Source organism: Hemiscyllium ocellatum, chromosome 7, assembly GCF_020745735.1.
Source record: "Hemiscyllium ocellatum isolate sHemOce1 chromosome 7, sHemOce1.pat.X.cur, whole genome shotgun sequence".
In the NCBI taxonomy this organism is placed as follows: domain Eukaryota; kingdom Metazoa; phylum Chordata; class Chondrichthyes; order Orectolobiformes; family Hemiscylliidae; genus Hemiscyllium; species Hemiscyllium ocellatum.
In genome coordinates this window covers 83395923-83417905 of record NC_083407.1, presented here as the reverse complement: position 1 = coordinate 83417905, position 21983 = coordinate 83395923, and the positions used below count along the sequence as shown (strand labels likewise).

General features: G+C 41.7%; 1 protein-coding gene across 1 annotated transcript in view; it reads left to right on the top strand.

The window, feature by feature from the left end:
* Window positions 1-21983, top strand: part of dnah7 (dynein, axonemal, heavy chain 7) — a 343519-nt gene that overhangs the window by 92757 nt on the left and 228779 nt on the right. Inside the window, exons 29-30 of the mRNA XM_060828125.1 lie at window positions 14107-14238; window positions 21587-21808. Coding sequence (XP_060684108.1) covers window positions 14107-14238; window positions 21587-21808 — 354 coding nt within the window. The remainder of the gene's footprint in view (window positions 1-14106; window positions 14239-21586; window positions 21809-21983) is intronic.

Genomic DNA, 21983 nt, shown 5'->3' with positions numbered 1-21983 from the left:
TGTGTATCAGCATATATGTATACAAAGAGTTCAAGAGAAAGTTCCAAATTAAATGCTTTCTCACAAATACAATGTTAATAGAAGTTTTGAAATGAGAAAACCATTAAATAACAATAATAAAATAAATTAACATCAATAATTAAGTTAATAGTACTCTTTCTTCAATGTGATCACTGCTGACTTTCTTTAGAGAGTTATTCAATATCTGGACAGCTGTTATTTTTATTTTCAAGTAGGATTATAAACATTCTTTTTTTAGTTGTTTCTCAACTTGCTTTTTTATGACATTCTTACTTGAAAACATTTGGCCACATTGGAAATGATTCTTTATCTTCAGTCTCCTGGTTGGGGTCACCATTTTTACTGGCCTGTTCTTCATGCTTTTCACAGATAAACGCATGTCTTTAATTTTTTTGAACAATTTCATTTTTGTTTTTAAAATAACTCAGGTGGCACGGTGGCACAGTGGTTAGCACTGTTGCGGCACAGCGCCAGGTTCAATTCCCGGGTCAGGCGACTGACTGTGTGGAGTTTGCACATTCTTCCCGTGTCTGTGTGGGTGTGCTCCGTTTTCCTCCCACAGTCCAAAAATGTGCAGGTTAGGTAAATTGGCCACGCTAAATTGCCCGAGTGTTAGGTGTAGGGGAATGGGTCTGGGTGGGCTGCGCTTTGGCGGGTCGGTGTGGACTTGTTGGGCCGAACGATCTGTTTCCACATTGTAAGTAATCTAATTTGATAAAGCACTTGTTTACACATTCGCCATTTGTAAATGGTTTTCTCCACAATCTCTTGAGCTATCACAGCACAAGTTGAACTACCTGATGATTTCATCAACATAGCTAACACATTTCTGAATTTCTCTACCTTGTTCTTCAACTCCATTTTGTTTCGCACTTTGCCAGTGGGATAACGTTTGCCTTTCAAGATTTAACATTTCACTATTGATGAGTTTTCATTTCAAATGAGATATAGGGAAAACAACTACATTTGGCTAACAACTCAGCCCTTGTTGCTCAGGATCTGGGGCCTCACCTGTCTGTCTATGTCTAAATCTATTTCTTTACCAAAATAGCAACAATTGATTACATTAGTTAGTTCAGCTAATGACACTTTTAATGGTCATTTTTATTTATGACCCATGTGACAGTGCTGACTCTTTACAAACTATGTTGTTTTTGGTTTTGTTGTTGTGGTTCTGTTCGCTGAGCTGGGAATTTGTGTCGCAGACGTTTCGTCCCCTGTCTAGGTGACATCCTCAGTGCTTGGGAGCCTCCTGTGAAGCGCTTCTGTGATCTTTCCTCCAGCATTTGTAGTGGTTTGAATCTGCCGCTTCTGGTTGTCAGTTCCAGCTGTCCGCTGCAGTGGCCGGTATATTGGGTCCAGGTCGATGTGCTTGTTGATTGAATCAGTGGATGAGTGCCATGCCTCTAGGAATTCCCTGGCTGTTCTCTGTTTGGCTTGTCTTATAATAGTAGTGTTGTCCCAGTCAAACTCATGTTGCTTGTCATCTGCGTGTGTGGCTACTAAGGATAGTTGGTCGTGCCGTTTCGTGGCTAGTTGGTGTTCATGGATACGGACCGTTAACTGTCTTCCTGTTTGTCCTATGTAGTGTTTTGTGCAGTCCTTGCATGGGATTTTGTATACTATGTTGGTTTTGCTCATGCTGGGTATCGGGTCCTTTGTCCAGGTAAGTTGTTGTCTGAGGGTGGCTGTTGGTTTGTGTGCTGTTATGAGTCCTATTGGCGAGGTAGTCTGGCTGTAAGTTCAGAAATGTTCTTGATGTGTGATAAAGTGGCAAGTCCTTTGGGTTGTGGATGTCCTTATTCCGTTGTCTTTCCCTTAGGCATCTGTTGATGAAATTGCGGGAGTATCCATTCTTGGCGAATACATTGTGGAGATGTTCTTCTTCCTCTTTTTGCAGTTCTGGTGTGCTGCAGTGTGTTGTTTTTGGTTTTGTTTTCAGAGAGATTGTAAAAGACACAGACTCCAAAAAGTCTAAGTTGAAGGGTTTTAGGGCCAGTTTGATTATAGTTAACAGATACTGCCTCAAGGATAAGGCTTTCAAGCTTTTATAAAAATCACTTGTACAATATAAGGGGTTTGGCCAGTTCGTCTAGCTCAGCTTTTTTCTGGTTTGATTTTTTTTGGCAGTCTGACTATTCACTGAAGTAAGTCAAGTAGTGTTTTGAAGCTGCTGGACCCAAAGAAGCAGGTTCATGCTGATCCTCCCTCTCTCTGACATCTTTCCTGAAAGAACATGTGTTTGATCTTACCTTTTGTACCAAGGCGTGTTTATGGGGATTGTTGAAAGTATTTGGAACAGCATTATTAAATTGGTATAGTCTGTTGGATTTTTGGATAGGTTATGTTATTCAGTATTCTGTTCTCTTTTGTTTGTGTTTCATTCAGCAATCTTGTAAATAAAATCTGTTTTGTTTAAAACTAAGTGGTTTGATGAGCATCATTAGTCCTGGAATATCCACTATACTCCTGCTTAAAACCATTAGTAAAGTTGGGTTCTGGGCTACGTTCTTGAAATGTTTTAAGGGGTCTGGCCTCGTCCATAACAGATTGGGGCTCTTCGCGGGATTTGTTCTGTAATCCAAATTGGGATTAGGGTTGTTGGACTTGAAGGCAGTGAGTGGTAGGTATTAGTGTCTTTTGTTCTGGGTGTTGAATTTGTTTGGTTTAAACAGTGCTAAGGATAGCAATGGCTCTTTTAGCCTCTGAGAGTTGTCTGGGGGTGGAAGAAGTGACTTTGGGAGTTTTACAAAAGGTGACAAAGGTCAAGCTGCTGGAATTAGCAGACAAGCTGGAGGTTTAGCTGCCTCCTTCTGTGAGAGGAAAAATAATTACAGCAATAGCTCACCATTTAAATTTGTGGAAATGACATCAAAATCTTTAGAGATGGCTAAAATTCAATTGAAAATGAAGCGACTTGAGTTCGAGACAAACGATAAAGGAAAGGCAATAGAAATGAAACAATTTGATTTGTGATTAAAAGCAGAGGAGAGAGAAAGAGAGAAGAAAGGAAGAAAGAGAAAGAGTTTGAACTTCAGAAATTGGCACTTAGATAGGAAAGTCATCTTAAAAGGATGGAGATGAAGGCTGAAGGTAAGCTGAGTGAGAGAGAGTGAGGATGAGCAAAACCCATGGTAGCCAATGGTCTAGTGAGAAACTGTTTAACTATATTCAAGAATTGCCTAAATTTGATTAGAAGGATGTGGAAGCCTTTTTTATTTCATTTTAACATATGGCTAAACAGATGCCGTGGCTAGTGACCATGTGAGCTGGTTGATGCAAACAAAACTTGTAGGTAGAGAAAGTGAGGTTTTAGTATCACGATCAGAAGAAATATTAGATTAGATTACTTACAGTGTGGAAGCAGGCCCTTTGGCCCAACAAGTCCACACCGACCCACCAAAGTGCAACTCACCTATACACCTACCCCTACATTTGCCCCTTACCTAACACTACGGGCAATTTAGCATGGCCAATTCACCTGACCTGCAAGTCTTTGGACTGTGGGAGGAAACCCACACAGACACGGGGAGAATGTGCAAACTCCACACAGTTGGTCGCCTGAGGCGGGAATTGAACCCAGGTCTCTGGCGCTGTGAGGCAGCAGTGCTAACCTCTGTGCGCCACTGTGCCGCCCACGGTATCTGGGCATATGAGGAGATGAAGAAATCCATCTTAAGTGCATATAAGCTTGTGCCAGAAGCCTACAGTTTCCGGAATCTAAGGAAGGACCCTGGTCAAAACTATTTTGAGTTTGAAAGGATCAAAGTAATTTTGATCGTTGGATAAGGAAATTAAAAATAGAGCAAACCTATGACACTCTGAGAGAGAGACGATTATTTTGGAGGAGTTCAAAAATTCACTTTCTGAAATAGTGAGAACTCATGAGGAGGAGCAGAGATTTAAAATGACAAGTTTAGCAGCTGAAATGGTTGATGATTATGGGTTGGTCCATAAATCAAAGTTTGGCTTCCAAGATCAATTTCAATCCATGAGGAATAGAAATTAAGAAAAGAAAAATCCTCACGTGGTAAGGGAAAGATAGATTTCGGTGAACATCATAAGGATAACTTATCACAGACTAAAAAGGAAACTCTTGAAGGGGAAAGAGAAGTTAAAAAGCTCTGTTGTTTTCACTGCAACAAAGTAGGCCACATGAAATCACACTGTTGTTAGGTTAGGAAAAGTACTGGGAAGTCAGATGTAGGAAAACAGGATAAGCCAGTGAATTTTGTTTAGTGGTAATGGGAAGCACAATGCTACAAAGCTGCACCAGAAAGTACAAGCTGGTTGGAGGTTAGTTAAGGAAGAAATGCCAGATCTTCTTAAACCATATACCTGTGAAGGTAAAGTTTACTCGCATAGGCACAGCAGGTAAAGAGGTTACAATATTAAGAACCACAGCTACCTAGACTACACCTCCTCCCACCCTGCCCCCTGTAAAAGTGCCATCCCATATTCCCAATTCCTTCGTCTCCGCCGCATCTGCTCCCAGGAGGGCCAGTTCCAATACCGTACAGCCCAGATGGCCTCCTTCTTCAAGGACCGCAGACTCCCCCCAGACGTGATCGATGATGCCCTCCACCGCATCTCCTCCACTTCCCACTCTTCCGCCCTTGAGCCCCACCCCTCCAACCGCCACCAGGACAGAACCCCACTGGTTCTCACCTACCACCCCACCAACCTCTGTATACAGCGTATCATCTGCTGTCATTTCCGCCACCTCCAAACGGACCCCACCACCAGGGATATATTTTCCTCCCCTCCCCTATCAGCGTTCCGCAAAGACCACTCCCTCGTCAGGTCCACACCCCCCACCAACCCAACCTCCACTCCCGGCACCTTCCCCTGCAACCGCAAGAAATGCAAAACTTGCGCCCACACCTCCTCCCTTACTTCTCTCCAAGGCCCCAAGGGATCCTTCCATATCCGCCACAAATTCACCCGCAGCTCCACACACATCATCTATTGCATCCACTGCACCCGATGTGGCCTCCTCTATATTGGGGAGACGGGCTGCCTACTTGCGGAACGCTTCAGGGAACACCTCTGGGACGCCCGGACCAACCAACCCAACCACCCCGTGGCTCAACACTTTAACTCCCCCTCCCACTCCACCAAGGACATGCAGGTCCTTGGACTCCTCCATTGCCAGAACATAACAATACGACTGTTGGAGGAAGAGCGCCTCATCTTCCGCTTGGGAACCCTCCAACCACAAGGGATGAACTCAGATTTCTCCAGTTTCCTCATTTCCCCTCCCCCCACCTTGTCTCAGTCGATTCCCTCGAACTCAGCACCGCCCTCCTAACCTGCAATCTTCTTCCTGACCTCTCCGCCCCCACCCCACTCCGGCCTATCACCCTCACCTTGACCTTCCACCTATCACATCTCCATCGCCCCTCCCCCAAGTCCCTCCTCCCTCCCTTTTATCTTAGCCTGCTGGACACACTTTCCTCATTCCTGATGAAGGGCTTTTGCCCGAAACGTCGAATTTCCTATTCCTTGGATGCTGCCTGACCTGCTGCGCTTTTCCAGCAACACATTTTTAGCTCTGATCTCCAGCATCTGCAGACCTCACTTTTTCCACAATATTAAGAAATACAGGATCCTCTCAATCTGTGATGTTGAAAGATGAAGCTGTTGTGAGTGGCACATGAGTGACCACTAAGGGATCATTTAGGAGTGAGAAAAACTCAAATTAAAATGCAAAACATTTTTACTGGCCTGGACTGCATAAGGATGTAGCTGAATTTTGCCAGACATGTAATACATATTAGGTAATTGGAAAACCACAGGCAGTAACAAAACCTGCACTTTTAATCCGATTCCTGAATTTGAGGAACCTTTTACAAGAGTCCTAATTGATTGCGTAGGATCTCTACCCAAAACAAAAAGTGGAAATCAGTGTTTGTTAATAATAATAGATGTTAACTAGATTTCCAGAGGCCGTCCCATTATGCAATATCACAGCTAAAAGGACTGTAAAGGAGCTACTCAAATTTTTCACGAGCTGTGGACTACCCACAGAGATACAATCAGGTCAAGAATCAAACTTAACATCAAAAATATTCAAGCAAGTTATGGACAGTTTAGGAATAAAACAATTCAAATCTACTGCATACCATCCAGAATTGCAAGGGAGCACTGGAAAGGTGGCATCAGACATTAAAGGCCATATTGAGGCCTTATAGTCAAGATTATCCAAATGAATGTGTTAAGGGAATTCCATTTGTGCTGTTTGCGATCAGAGATGTACCAAATGCATCAACCAAGTTTAGTCCATTTGAATTAGTTTTTGGGCATGAAGTGAGAGGACAGCTAAAATTGATTATGGAAAAATCGGTAAGTCTTAATTCAGAGACCACATATTTGTACTGCGTGTTAACTTTTAATGAATTATTAAATAGAGCAGGGGAGTTGGCAAGACAGCATTTAAAAGTATCACAGCGTACAATGAAATGGCAAGCAGATTAGAAATCAAAAACTTGCAGCTTTGCTATTGGGGATAAGGAGTTAGTCTTACTTCCTGTAATAGGTGAACCTTTAAAAGCAAGGTTTAGTGGACCTTATCAAGTTGAAAGAAAATTGAGTGAGGTGATATCTTGATAGAGATTCCAGACAGAAAGAAATCTCACAGAATGTGTCATGTGAATTTGCTCAAAAGAAATTTTGACAGGGAAGGAAAGCAGGAGGAGAATGTGTTATTGCTTACAACATAGAGGGAAAAACCAAGTTCAGAGGATTCTGAGTTGGACACTCCTCAAATTAAATTGGATAATGAGGAAATAGTCAACAATTGAGATAAATTCTTGAGTTACCTTCTAAAGGAAAGTGGAAATGACCTGAGTTATTACTATCATGTGGGGAGATATGTGGAAATAAATTGGGAAGTAGATTAGATTAGATTACTTACAGTGTGGAAACAGACCCTTCGGCCCAACAAGTCCACACTGACTCGCTGAAGCGCAAACCACCCATTTACCCCTTACCTAACACTACGGGCAATTTAGCATGGCCAATTCACCTGACCCGCACATCTTTGGACTGTGGGAGGAAACCGGAGCACCCGGAGGAAACCCACGCAGACACAGGGAGAACGTGCAAACTCCACACACTCAGTCACCTGAGTCGGGAAATGAACCCGGGTCTCAGGCGCTGTGAGGCAGCAGTTGCTAACCACTGTGCCACCGTGCCGCCCACTAAGTACTAAACTAATTATACATGATATGGATATGGGAAATGCTGTTCCGATTAATCACCATCCTTTCGGCAAAACCTTCTAAAGTTGGCACGGGTTCAAAAGGAGATTGAACGCAAGCTCTAAGACAACATAATTGAAGTGAGTTACAGTGACTGGAGCTCACCCATAGTAATGACGCCAAAACTAGATGGTGCTCAATGGTTATGTGTGGACTATCGCAAAATCAATGCAGTTACAAAGACTGATGTATGTCCAATTCTGTGTTTGGAAGATGATATTGAAAAGCAACTTCTATTTCTAAGTTGGACTTGCTCAGAGCATACCGGCAGGTACCATTGTCAGAAGGAGCAAAGGCAATTTTGCCTTTTGTAATGCCAAATGGACGGTATCAGTTTAAAGTCATGCCGTTTGGTATGCAAAATGCACCAGCCACATTTCAGAGACTAACCAATAATGTCATTGCTGGATTACCCAATTGTGTCGTATACATTGATGACCTGGTGATTTTAGTTACATGGAAGTAATATCTGCAACATTTATCAGACTTGTTCAATCGACTTCGGGAGGCAGGCTTGGTGATAAACCTGGCTAAAAGTGATGAAGAGCTTATGCTCAAAATGTCGACTCCACTGCTCCTTGGATGCTGCTAACCAGCTGTACTTTTCCAGCACCACACTTTTTGACTATAAGTGAATTTGCCAAAGCCCAAGTCATATTCCTGAGCAATGTTATTGGACATAGACAAATGTCCCCATGGGGTGCAAAAACAAAAGTAATTGGGTAATTTCTCAGACCATCGACAAAAAGTGTGGTACTACTGTTCCTGGGATTGAGTGAATTTTATTGAAAGTTCGTACCAATTTTTTGCAGTGTGGCTGTTCCACTCACTGAATTGCTCAAGAAAGACAAGAAGTTTCAGTGGACAGTGGACTGTCAGGAGGCATTTGACGGCCTGAAAGCTGTGTTAACCAATACGCTAGTATTAGCCACATCTAATTATGCAAAGCCATCCAAGGTGGCTATCGACGCAAGTGATGTAGATGTTGGTGCTGTGCTCTTGCAGAAGACAACGAGAATATTAAAAGACCTATTGGGTATTTCTCCATGAAATTGAACATTCATCAGCAGAAATATTCAACAGTTGAGGAGGCTTTGAGCATTCTGTTGGTGTTACATTTCAATATTTATGTTAGCAATGTATTTGAGACAATCATATACACTGACCGTAACCCATTGAAGTTTGCGGAGAAATTTAAGGACAAAAATGTCAAACTATTTAGATGGAACTTATTGTTACAGCCATTCAATTTGAAAATTGTGCATGTGGCAGAATGGGAAAATGTGATTGCAGACTCATTGTCAAAACTTTAAAGAGAAACTGAGGCATTCGATGGCAGGAGTAAAACAGACTGAAATACAATGTAGTTGGGTATGTTTGCATGTTTATGAATTTGGATTTGAATTTAAATTTAATTTATTGTCACAGTGAAAAGCTTTGTCTTGCAAGCAATACAGGCAGATCACATAGTTAAATAACACAGATAATCAATGTAATGTATATGTGAGTTTTGGAGTACTACCAATTTAGGATTAAGGAATTTTAAAATGAAGCCATCATTGGATATTGATGGTTCATTTTATTTTAAAGGGAGAGGTGTGACGATGTTGCTGCTTTAACAAGGTTATGTTGTCCTTGCTTTCTTTTACTTGACAGGTCATAAAAGGCACAGACTCCAAAGGATTAAGGGTTTTTGGGCCGGTTTGATTATAAGTAGCAGATACTGCCTCAGGCAAAAGGCTTTCATGTTTAAAAGAAAACACTTGTACAATGTAAGGGGAGTGGCCAGTTCTCCCAGTTCAGCTTCTCTTTGTTTTGATTTTCTCGGCAGTCTGGCTATTCTCTGAAAGCAGTTGCGTAGTGTTTTGAACTGCTCGACCCAAAGAAGCAGGTCCATGCTAATCTTCCCTTTCTCTGACTTCTGTCCCTTTTGTGTCAAGGGGTATTCATGGGGATTGTTGAAAGTATTTGGAAAAGCATTAAGTTGGTATAGTCTGTTGGGTTTTCGGATTGGTTAAGTTGTTCTATATTATGTTTTCTTTTGTTTGTGTTTCATTAAGTAATCATGTAAATAAAGTCTGTTTTGTTTAAAACTAAGTGGTTTGACCAGCTGCGTCAATCCTGGAATATCCATGCTGCACTTGCTTAAAAAAAAACTAGCAAACTACCTTCTTGAAATGTTCTGAGGGGTTCTGGCCTGGTCCATAACACCTATTCATTTAAATGAACAATTAATCACTTTGGAATTCATGTTTACTTTTGTGACAAGCCTTATCTTCATGAAATGACCTTACAGCTATCCTCTCCAAATGAGAGGGAAATTGAAATATGGCAACCCACTCCAAGCAAAAAGATTGAACCACTCTGCTGTAATCCACCCGAATGAATTCTTTATTTGAGTTTCCTGCAAGCAGAATTCACTTGCGACCTTTTCTGTGACAAATTATTGTATGGTTCTCCTTGCTGCCATTCCGTCATTCCTTGTGACTCATCATATGCTGAACCCGACTTTAACCTTGCTCTTGTGTTGTTGGTATCTCAGTTGATGCCTGAAATTGTAAAGTTAAATCATGATACCTCCCACCCTCTTCATTCTCTTCATATTGTTCTTTTTCTTCCTTGGAATCTTTGGAGGCTAAGGAGATTTTGAATATCTGAAAGCACAAAAGGATAAGGGTAGGGCAAAAATGAGCAAACGGAAGTGCCAGAGGAGTGAAGCAGAATTTCAAATTACAGCATGTTCATGGTATCTTTCAGGGGAAGATGCATGCCATTATAGTTGATAGCCTCAGTAGCATTAGATGCACTGACTGAGATGGTCCTGATAATTCTATAAGCCATCTTCTCAGAACATTGATAGCATACAGACATGCTGATTCTCAGTTTGTCTTGGTGGTTTTTCACCTATTTACTGTTACCTACTTCAAGAAAGAAGACTGAACGCTAATTACTGAGTGTCAGTGTTTCTGGACAGTATTTCTGCCAAATCAGAATAGTTGTTGGTTTGCAGAGACATGAGAAATGGACGTTGTTTTGCTCTCAGGCTCTTCTCTGAGGCTATGTGAGAGGGTCCCTGCTGTGCTCCCATTTACCCACTTTGCTCATTATCATATTTCACACCTCTAGCTGACATAATTGGAGGCTATCAATGGGTATTATCTAATGTAAGAATATTTGCAATGGGTGAAGGATGGGAAGTTATGTATTATTCAGTGTAGGAAGAGGGTGGCACTTAGTCAAGATTTACCTGAATATTTCAAGTCCATTGGGACTCTTCTTTGGAACCCTGGAGTTCTGAGTTAAAAATCACACAACACCAGGTTATAGACCAACAGGTTTAATTGGAAGCACTAACTATCGGAGCGCTGCTCCTTCATCAGGTGGTTGTGGAGAATTTATAGCAAAAGTTTACAGTGTGATGCAACTGAAGTTATACATTGAAAAATACCTTGATTGTTTGTTGAGTCTCTCATCTGTTAGAGTGACCATGATAGTTTCAGTTCTTTCATATGTAAATCACAAAACTCTTTTTAAAAGTACATTCTCAGGTTAACTGTAACAATTGGTGTCAGCCAGATAAAATGTTAAGATGTTGAAGGTGTTAGCCCCTTGCTGTTCTCTGTCTGTGCCATAATGTTTAGACTGATTCTAATCTAAAATGTGAGTTAACAGATTCTTACATGGATTCAAGCAAAGTGCAATGTAACTCTGGAAGTACAAATTATCTCCCCACAAATGTGCGCGTGTGTGCCTGTCTGTCTGTCTGGGGTGGGGGTTGTGAGTGTGAGAGAGAGCGTATATGTGTGTTTGTGAGTGTAAAGTGTCTAAGTCTGTGAGAGGATGCATGTGTGAGTATTGGAGTCTATGGGTTGGGGGGTTGTGAGTGTCTGTGAGAGAGAGCGTATATGTGCATGAGTGTAAAGTCTGTGAGAGGATGCATGGGTGAGTGTGGGAGTGTGTGTGTCTGTAGGAGTGTGTGCGAGTGTGGGAGTGTGTGTCTATGTATATAGGAGTGCCTGAGTGTGTGCATGTGTGTGTCTCTGTGTGTGTGTCTCTGTGTGTAGGAGTGTCTGTGTGTATATAGTACAATGGTGGTCACCTGTAGTGTGACATTAACCCAATGTCCCGGTTGATGCCCTCCCTATGGGTACAGAACTTAGCTATCAGCCCCTGCTCGGCCACTTTTCGCTGCTGCCTTGAAGTCCACCTTGGAGAATGGTCACCCGAAGCTCCGAGGTTGAATGTTCTGGACCGCTGAAGTGTTCTCCAACTAAGAGGGAACACTCCTGTCTGTTGATTGTTGTATGGTGCCCATTCATCCGTTGCTGTAGCCTTTGCTCGGTTTCACCAATGTACCATGCCTCAGGGCATCCTGCAGCGTAAGAGATAGACAACATTGACTGAGTCACAAGGGTACCAGCCACATACATGGAAGGAGGTGTCCCCACATGTAATGGTGGTGTCCATGTCCACACTCTGACACGTCTTGCAGCACCTACCATGACAGGGTTGTATGGAGTTGTCCTGAAAGCTGGGCTGTTTGTACAAACAATGATTTGTTTGAGGTTTGATGGTTGTTCAATCGACATGGTACCCTTCATTGTCCAGTACTTCCCAGGAACCAAAAAACAATGCCATGTTCTTCGTGACCTGCAACACGTTATCAATGAGGATGAGCACCTCGCCAAGACCTTCCCCACACTCCTACTGCTCACTTTTAAACAATCACTAAACCTCAAACAAATCATTGTTTGTACAAGCTGTCTGGCTCTCAGGACAACTCCATACAACCCTGTCACAGTAGGCGCTGCAAGATGTGTCAGAGTGTGAACATGGACATCACATTACATGTGGGGACACCTCCCACCATGTATGTAGCTGGTACCCTTGTGACTCAGTCAATGTTGTCTATCTCTTACGCTGCAGGCAAGGATGCCCTGAGGCATGGTACATTGGTGAAACTGAGCAAAGGCTACAGCAACGGATGAATGGGCACCACACAACAATCAACAGACAGGAGTGTTCCCTCTTAGTTGGAGAACACTTCAGCGGTCCAGGACATTCGACCTTGGAGCTTCGCGTGACCATCCTCCAAGATGGACTTCGGGACAGGCAGCAGCAAAAAGTGGCCGAGCAGAGGCTGATAGCTAAGTTCTGTACCCATAGGGAGCACCTTAACCAGGACCTTGGGTTCATGTCACACTACAGGTGACCACCATTGTACTATATACACACACACACACACACAAACAGACACACACGCACGCACAAACACACACACACTCAGGCACTCCTATATACATAGACGCACACAGACACTCGCGCACACTCCTACAGACACACACTCTCCCACACTCACCCATGCATCCTCTCACAGACTTAGACATTTTACACTCACACACACACATATACGCTCTCTCTCACACTCACAACCCCCACCCCAGACAGACAGACACACACGCACACGCTTGTGGGGGGTGGGGGGGGCGAAATTTGTACTTCCAGAATTACATTGTACTTTGCTCAAAAACTGCATGAATCCATGTAAGAATCTGTTAACTCGCTTTTTAGATTAGAATCAGTCTAAACATTATGGCACAGAGAACAGCAAGGGGCTAACACCTTCAACATCTTAGCATCTTATCTGGCTGACACCAATTGTTACAGTTAACCTGAGAATGTAACTTTTAAAAAAGTTTTTTGATTTACATATGAAAGAACTGAAACTATCATGGTGTCTCTAACAGATGAAAGACTCAACAAACAATCAAGGTATTTTTCAATGTATAATTTCAGTTACATCACACTGAGAATTTGATATAAATTCTCCACAACCACCTGTTGAAGGAGCAGCGCTTCAAAAGCTAGTGCTTCCAATTAAACCAGTGGGTGGCATGGTGACACAGTGGATAGCACTGCTGCCTCAACGCGCCAGAGACCTGGGTTCAATTCCCGCCTCAGGCAACTGTCTAAGTGGAGTTTGCACTTTTTCCCCGTGTCTGCGTGGGTTTCCACTGGGTGCTGCGGTGTCCTCCTACAATCCAAAAATGTGCAGGTTAGGTGAATTGACCAAGCTAAATTGCCCATAGTCTTAGTGTAGGGGAATGGGTCTGGGTGGGTTGCTCTTTGGAGGGTCGGTGTGGACTTGTTGGGCCGAAGGGCCTGTTTCCACACTGTAAGTAATCTAATCTAATAAAAATCTGTTGGACTATAACCTAGTGTTGTATGATTTTTAACTTTATAAACCCCAGTCCGACACCGGCATCTCCACATCTGGAATTCTGACAGAGTCATATTGGACTCAAAACATTAATTCTGTTTTTTTCCTCGATAGTTGCTGCCAGACCTGCTGAGTTTCTTTCGCAGCATTTTCTGTTTTTATTTCAGGTCTCCAGCATTCATAACACTTTGATTTTATTGAAAGGTTTATAATCCAGTCGCTCTCTTATTCAAAACTAGGGGACTGTCCAATTTTGTTTTCTTTCTATATTCCATACAATTGATTGTGATGCACTAATATATGTATCTATATTTTTATACAGTTTTAACTGAAAAGTTGCATTGTTACTTTATTCTATGCCTATATATTACAATTATGAGATAAAATGGTAGAAATAATAATAATTTTACTTTATGAAATAAAGTACTAATGGATGAATTTCTATGGTAGATCTCTCACTTCAGTCATAGCTTCAGCATCTATGCCATTTTTACAGGCTCTGTACAGATCTTGCGTTTTAACAAAACCAGTCTACTAATTTCTGGTTTTTGATAAGTGCTAACCATGAATAACAAGATTCTTAAATGTTCTTGCAACCTGCAGGAGTTAGCTCCTACAAGTGACACAAGTTTGGTTCAGTCACTCATGAACCTTATGGACTGTCTAATGGAGGAATTTACAGACGCTGCCAAAGTCAAGCAAATGAATGAACGTGACATCTGTTCTTGGCTTGAGGTAAGTATTGTTTTTCCTGTGGTTAAATTTCAAAGTTTCCATTTTTCTGAGGCAGTATGAAAATATATTTGCATTGTTAAAAATACCCTTTGAGATATTTTATATAATGGGAAAATGCCCAGTATAGACAGTGAAATTTCTGATGAGAACTTCCACTCTATCATAGTTTAAATGCAGGCCTCCCACCACTAATCATACCTTTTATTCCTCCAAAATTCTGTTAGTTCCCCAATTGTTTGATATTATCAGCTCTGAGCACACTTCTTAGCTTGGCTTTTCTGCTCTCAGTCGAGTCTTCCTGCTGCATTCCCATCTGTTTCACTCTTTTGTCATACTTCGCTCCTGCTATAAATTTTAAAAATGGCCTCCGATCTGAGGGTGTTGTGATTGTAATGAGGTCAGCAGGTGAATATAGAATATGAGATCCCTGATTGGGCTGTTAACTGGTCAAATCAGGGAGACCTGGCTGACAGATATAAACAGGATGTCAGAGGTTCTGTTCACTCTCGGAGCTGGCCCTGAGGACGTTAGACCAGTGTCAAGTGCAATGCATGTGTAAGTAAAGGGTGACTTGGTTGCGGGTTGCTGGCCTTCATGGAGTTATTTCAGAGGATTTGGTGACATCCAGCAGTGTAAATGCCTAGTCATTTCTGTCCCTCATCTGATTCATCTCGTTCTCCCAAAGGCTGTTTTTCCTGAAGTGCCAGGCTTATTTTCTAAAAGATTAATGCTGTATGAAGTCCATTTGGATTTGTAAAGTTCTTCATAATTGAAGAATTCTGATCAGTTCTGCTTTATCAATCATTTTGTTATATGTGCCATCTCCTGTGCATTGTCCTGCTTTTTAAACTTTGTGTACCATGTCAGGAAGAAGTAAGTCAAAAGCATAGTACATTTTAGGCACGTATTTTGTTTGCCATGGAGGGAAGCTATAGGTTTTTAGGAATAGCTTGTGAAGTTCATTACATTTTTCTTGACCAGAGACAGTGGTAAAGCATCATCTTCCTTGTCTTAAAAGCATTGGTCTCAAGTTTCTACTATTATTTATGTATTAATTTGATCAGATATATTGTAGTTGATGTTTTAGTGTGCTCTTCTTTACATAAGTTGGTTAGCATTTTATCAGTTCATCCATTTGCTTATTAACTTTATGAACAATAAGGAAGTACTTCGTGAACCAAAAGATGAACTGTATCCTACAGATAGAAGCAGACATATTAGGAAAAGCTAGGTCTTAATACTTTAGGAGCTACATCTTCAGTCTGGCACATAGGTGGTGTTTTGACATTAGCTACCAGTAACAGCTTGTATGCTTTTAAAAAAAGTATATGAAAATATAAAACCATAATATCAAGGAACTGGAGTAGGTCATTGGCCCTTTGAACTTGTTCCACGATTCGCCAAGATGATGGCAGATATTTGACTTCAGTTCCATCTTTTTATGCTATTCCCATGGTAGGAGGCAGAAGTTGTTGGTCGAATGTTGTTTTCAGTTGTGACTGGAAACCTGTATATAGTGGTGTACCTTAGGGTTTGATGCTGCATTCCTTGCTGGTTGTAGTCTATGCTAATGATCTGGACATGAATGTCAGAGGTTTGATCGATAGACAACATGAACATTTGTGGTATGATAAATCGTAAGGGGTAAAGTCTTAGACTATAAGATGGTACGGACAGACTTGTCAGATGAACAGAACAATGGCAAATGGAACCCAATGCTGAAAAGTGTTAGATGATGTATTTTGCAAGACCACTTGACAAAGCAAGGGAGTGTACGAACATCAAAGGGACTATTACAACATTTAAGAAGTATTTAGATGATCACTTGAAGTGTCAAAGCATATGCAGCTACAGGCCAAGTGCTGGAAAGTGGGACAAGAGTAGGTGGGTGCTTGATGACCAGAGCAGACACAATGGGCTAAAGGGCCTCTTTCTGTGCTGTAAAAGTCTAACTATATTCCAATATTTCTTAATTCCCTTCATACTCAAAAGTCTACTGATTTCTGTGTTGAATATACTCAATAGCTGAGTATTTGCTTCTCTCTGAAGCAAATAATTCCAAGGATTTATGACAGTTTGTATGAAAAAAATTCTCCTCTATCCTGAATGTCTGAGCCTTTATTCTAAGTCTGTGACTCAATATTCAAGATTGTGCAGTCAGGTAAAACATTTTCTCAGCCCTTTAATAATTTCATATTTCAATCGTCTGAATTAGGAGCTGTAGTAGAAAATTCAACCCTTCAAGTTTGTTCTGCCATTCAGTAAGATCATGGCTGATCTGCTTGTGTTCTTAATTTCACTTTCGCATCTTTTCTTGACAGCCATTGATTTCCTGGCCTAACAAAAAATTATCTACCTCAGTCTTTAGCAATATTTAGTGATCTTGCCTCCTCCACATTTTGAAACTGGGAATTACAAAGCTGCACAACCCTTTTGGAGAGAAAAAAAAAATCCTCATCTCTGTCCTATAAGGCAACCCTAATTTTTTTTTTAACAATGTTCCGTACTTCTGGCCTCACCTACAAAAAGAAGTATCCTTGGGCCCTTAATTGGCTGGTAGACCCCACCACTGTCTAATTAACCACATACATCTGCAAAACACTACAGAGCTGGTACCCTTTGCGATCGGATTTAAAATGCAAATACAAATTTACCTCCTCTGCCAAATCCATTCTGTAAATCGTAAGTATATGAGGGTCAAGCATTGATCCTTGTAGTGTCTTGCTAGTTATAGGAAACCTTTCCCAAAATATTCCATTTATTTAATACTCAATATGTTGCCCCAATCCAATGAGTCTAGAATCTTGGAGTTATAGAGATATATAGCAGACCCTTTGGTGCAACTCATTCATGCCAACCGTATATCTTGAACTGATCTAGTCCAATTTGCCAGCTTTTGGCCCATATCCATCTAAACCTTTCATAATCATGTACTCATCCAAATGCCTGTTAAATGTTGTAATTGTACCAGCATCCACCACCTCCTTTGGCAGATCATTCAGACCTGCACCACCTTCTATATTAAGAAATTGCCCAGTAGGTCCCTTTTTAAATCTTTCCTCTCTCATTTTAAGCCTATGCCCTCTAGTTTTGGACTCGCCTTCCCTGGTGAAAAAATGTTGGCTACTCAACCTATTGATGCTCCTTGTGACTTCATAAACCTCTATAAGTTCACCCCTCAAGCCTCTGATGTCCCAAAGAAAATAGCCCCAGCCTGTTCAGTTTCTCCCTCAGCTTAAATTCTCCAACCTTGGCCACATCCTTGGAAGTCTTTTCTGAACCCTTTCAAGTGTAACTACGGCTTTCCTATAACAGACAGAGCAGAATTGAACATAGTATTCCAAAAGTGGCCTAATCAATGTCCTGGACAACCGTAACATGACCTCCAAACGCCTATACTCAATGCACTGACCAATAAAGACAAGAATGCCAAACTTCTTTTTCACCATCCTTTCTACCTGTGACTCCACTTTCAAGGAACTATTAATCTGCTCCCCAAGGTCCCTCTGTTTGACAACACTCCCCAGGACCTTACCAATAAGTGTAAAGTCTTGCCCAAATTAAACTCTATCTAACACTCCTTGGCCCATTGGCCCATCGGCCCATCTGATCAAAGTCCCATAGTACTGTGAGATAACCTTAATTGCTGTCCAGTACACCACCTTTTCTGGTGTCATCTGTAAACTTACTAAACTTACCTCCTATGTTCACATCCAGATCATTTATGTAATTGACAAAAAGCAGTGGATCCAGCACCAATCCTTGCAGCACACTGCAGTCCAATTTCTCTCTTGTTTCAAACTATAAATGGTGTCAGATCTGTTGAGTAATTTTTCAGGAGCCTGGTTAAGTTGTTGCAGCACATCTTTTGGATGGTGGACACTGTTACAATGTTATGGGGATAATGGAGACGTGGCTTCAAGTGAACGGGGCCTGGGAAATGAATATTCAAGGCTATACATGCTATTGTAAGGACAGACTGACAGGCAGAGGGGGTGGGTGGCCCTGTTGGTAAGGAATGATATTCAGACCCTTGTGCGAGAGGACCTAGAATCAGGGGATGTAGTGTCACTATGGATAGAGCTGAGAAATTCTAAGCATGGAAAGACCCTCATGGGAGTTATTTACAGACCCCCAACAGTAGTTTGGATGTAGGGTGTAAGTTGAATAAGGAGCTGAAATTGGCCTTTCGCAAAGATATTACTACAGTCGTTATGAGGGATTTCAACATGCAGGTAGACTGGGAGAATCAGGATGGTACTGGACCCCAAGAAAGGGAGTTTGTGGAGTGCCTCAGAGATGTATTCTGAGAACAGCTGGTGCTGGAGCCTACGAGGGAGAAGGCAATTCTGGATCTGGTGTTGTGCAATGAACCGGGTTTGATCATGGACCTCAAAGTGAAGGAGACATTAGGAGGTAGTGACCATAATACAATAAGCTTTAATCTGCTATTTGAAAGGGAGAGGGTATAATCGGAAATGACAATATTTCAGTTGAATAAAGGGAACTATGGAGCTATGAGGGAGGAGCTGGCCAAAGTTCAATGGTGCAATACCTTAGCAGGGATGGCAGTGGAGCAACAGTGGCAGGTATTTCTGGGTATAATGCAGAAGATGCAGGATCAGTTCATTCCAAACAGGAAGAAAAGTCCTAAGAGGAGGCAGGGGTGGCCGTGGCTGATGAGGGAAGTTAAGAAACATATAAAGTCAAAAGTGAAAAAGTATAACATAGCAAAGATGAGTGGGAAAACGGAGGACTGGGCAGCTTTTAAAGAACAACAGAGGATAACTAAGAAGGAAATACACAGAGAAAAAATGAAGTATGAAAGTAAACTGGCCAAAAATATAAAGGAGGATAGTAAAAGCTTTTTTGGATATGTGAAAGGCAACAAAATGGTTAAGACTAAAATTGGGCCCTTGAAGACAGAAACGGATGAATATATTATGGGGAACAAAGAAATGGCAGAAGAGTTGAATTGGTACTTCAGATCTGTGTTCACTGGGGAAGACACAAGCAATCTTCCAGAAGTAATAGTGGCTGAAGGTCCTGAACTGATGGGAATTTATATTTGCCAGGAAATGGTGTTGGAGAGACTGTTAGGTCTAAAGGCTGATAAGTCCCTGGGACCTGATGGTCTACACCCCAGGGTATTGAAGGAGGTGGCTCTAGAAATCTTGGATGCATTGGTGATCATTTTCCAATGTTCTATAGAGTCAGGATCAGTTCCTGCAGATTGGAGGATGGCTAATGTTGTCCCACGTTTTAAGAAAGGAGGGAGAGAGAAAACAGGGAATTATAGACCAGTTAGTCTGACCTCAGTGGTGGAAAAGATGCTGGAGTCAATTATAAAGGATGAACTTACAACACATCTGGATAGCAGTAACAGGATGGGTCAGAGTCAGCATGGATTTATGAAGGGGAAATTATGCTTGACTAATCTTCTGGAATTTTTTGAGGATGTAACTCTGAAGATGGACAAGGGAGATCCAGTGGATGTAGTGTATCTGGACTTTGAGAAAGCCTTTTGATAAAGTCCCACATAGGAGGTTAGTGAGCAAAATTAGGGCGCATGGTATTGGGGGCAAAATACTGACTTGGATTGAAAATTGTTTGGCTAACAGGAAACAAAGAGTAGTAATAAACGGCTCCCCTTCGGAATGGCAGGTGGAGACCAGTGGGGTACCGCAGGGATCAGTGCTGGGACCGCACCTTTTTACAATATACATTAATGATATAGAAGATGGTGTTGAAAGTAATATTAGCAAATTTGCTGATGATACAAAGCTGGTTGGCAGGATGAAATGTGAGGAGGATGTTAGGAGATTACAGGGTGACCTGGACAGGCTAGGGAGTGGACAGATGCATGGCAGATGCAGTTTAATATGGATAAATGTATGGTTATCCAGTTTGGTGGCAAGAACAGGAAGGCAGATTACTATCTAAATGGAGTTAAGTTAGGTAAAGGGGCAGTACAACGAGATTTAGGTGTTATTGTACATCAGTCAATGAAAGCAAGCATGCAGGTACAGCAGGCAGTGAAGAAAGCTAATAGCATGCTAGCCTTCATAACAAGAGGAATTGAGTAGAGAAGCAAAGAGGTTCTTCTGCAGCTGTGCAGGGCCCTGGTGATACCGCATCTAGAATATTCCACCTCGGGACTCTATTACCACATGGCATCAACATTGACTTCACTAGTTTCCAAATTTCCCCATCCCCACCTCACCACAGATCCAACCCTCCAACTCGGCACCTTCCTCTTGACCTGACTTATCTGCCCATCTTCTTCCCACATATCCACTCCACCCCGGTCCCATCCTGATGCCCCTTTTCATCTCTCAGCCCTTCCCCCTTCACATTCATGATGAAGGGCTTATGCCTGAAACGTCGGATGCTGCCTGACCTGCTGTGCTTTTTCCAACACCACACCTTTTGACTCTAACTCTCTAGCATCTGCAGTCTTCATTTTTCCATACTAACTTGATCTCACATTCAGCTCACTCTGGTGTTTAGCTTCTTTGTCCATGTTTTGGTCACGGCTGTAATAAGGTCAAGAGCTGAGTGGTCCTGGCAGAACTGAACACTGATCTCAGTCATTCTATCAATTTGCTGATGATTGACCATAACCATCACAGCTGACTCAGCTAGCAACTCATCCACCTACCCTTACCACACCCCCACCCCACCCCACCCCATCCCCAATGCATTTGCCCACCTCATGCAGTTTGTCCATCTATTCACTCTATCCAGTAACCCATCTGGGCCATTTACCCTGCTATCCACCCTACCGACTTATCCACCTACTAACTCATTCATCTATTCAACTTATTAACATATGCACTCTTTTAATCATTCATTAATTCACTAATGTTTATCTATTCATCAACTCACTAAAATTCAAAGACTGAACCTTTAAGTTTCCCATACTGTAATTCTCACGGTAAAAAAGAGATATGTCCTGTCCTCCCCAACTATTCTGCTGTGATGGAGTTCCCTGACATACCTTGCACTGAGCATTTCTCTGAAAGTTAGGACAGAGGAACATGTAACTGTATTGAATCAGGGCAGTTTTTGATGACAAAATGTAAGAGCAAATTACTGCAGATGCTGGCATCTGTATTGAAAACAATAAATGCTAGAAATCATGGTGGGTCAGACAGAGCAAGCTTACATTTCGAGTTGAGAAGACTTTTCATTAAAGGGATTGCTATACACATATTATGATCACTGATCAGAAGCTTCATGGCAATATACTCTGCCTGACTGTGCTTGATTTAGTGCATAGCTTGTGTTCTTTATGAAATGATTTTGCGTGAATTCTTCTGTTCACTATTGCTTTTATTCTTCACAGGGAATTTTTCTGTTTTCCCTAATCTGGTCAGTTGGTGCTACCTCCAGAGAGGATGATCGACTGAACTTTGACAAACTTGTGCGAGAAATAATCAATGGACCTCTTACTGAGGAGACAAGAACACTCTTCAATTTATTTCTTCAAGTTGATCCTCCAGCAAAACTCCCTACTGTTCCGATTCCTGAGGAGGGCCTTATCTATGATTATGTGTTCATTAAAGATGTATGTATTAAAATACGTTGATTCCTTTGACTCTTGTTGTATGAGGGAAATGTCAAGCATTTATCTGTTACATTAAGATTAAGAGTTCAGATGTGTGAAAGATCAAATGTAAATTCATCATTCTACAGCTTCACATTGCTGAGCCAGTACATTGTACTCCCCATTCGTAAAAACA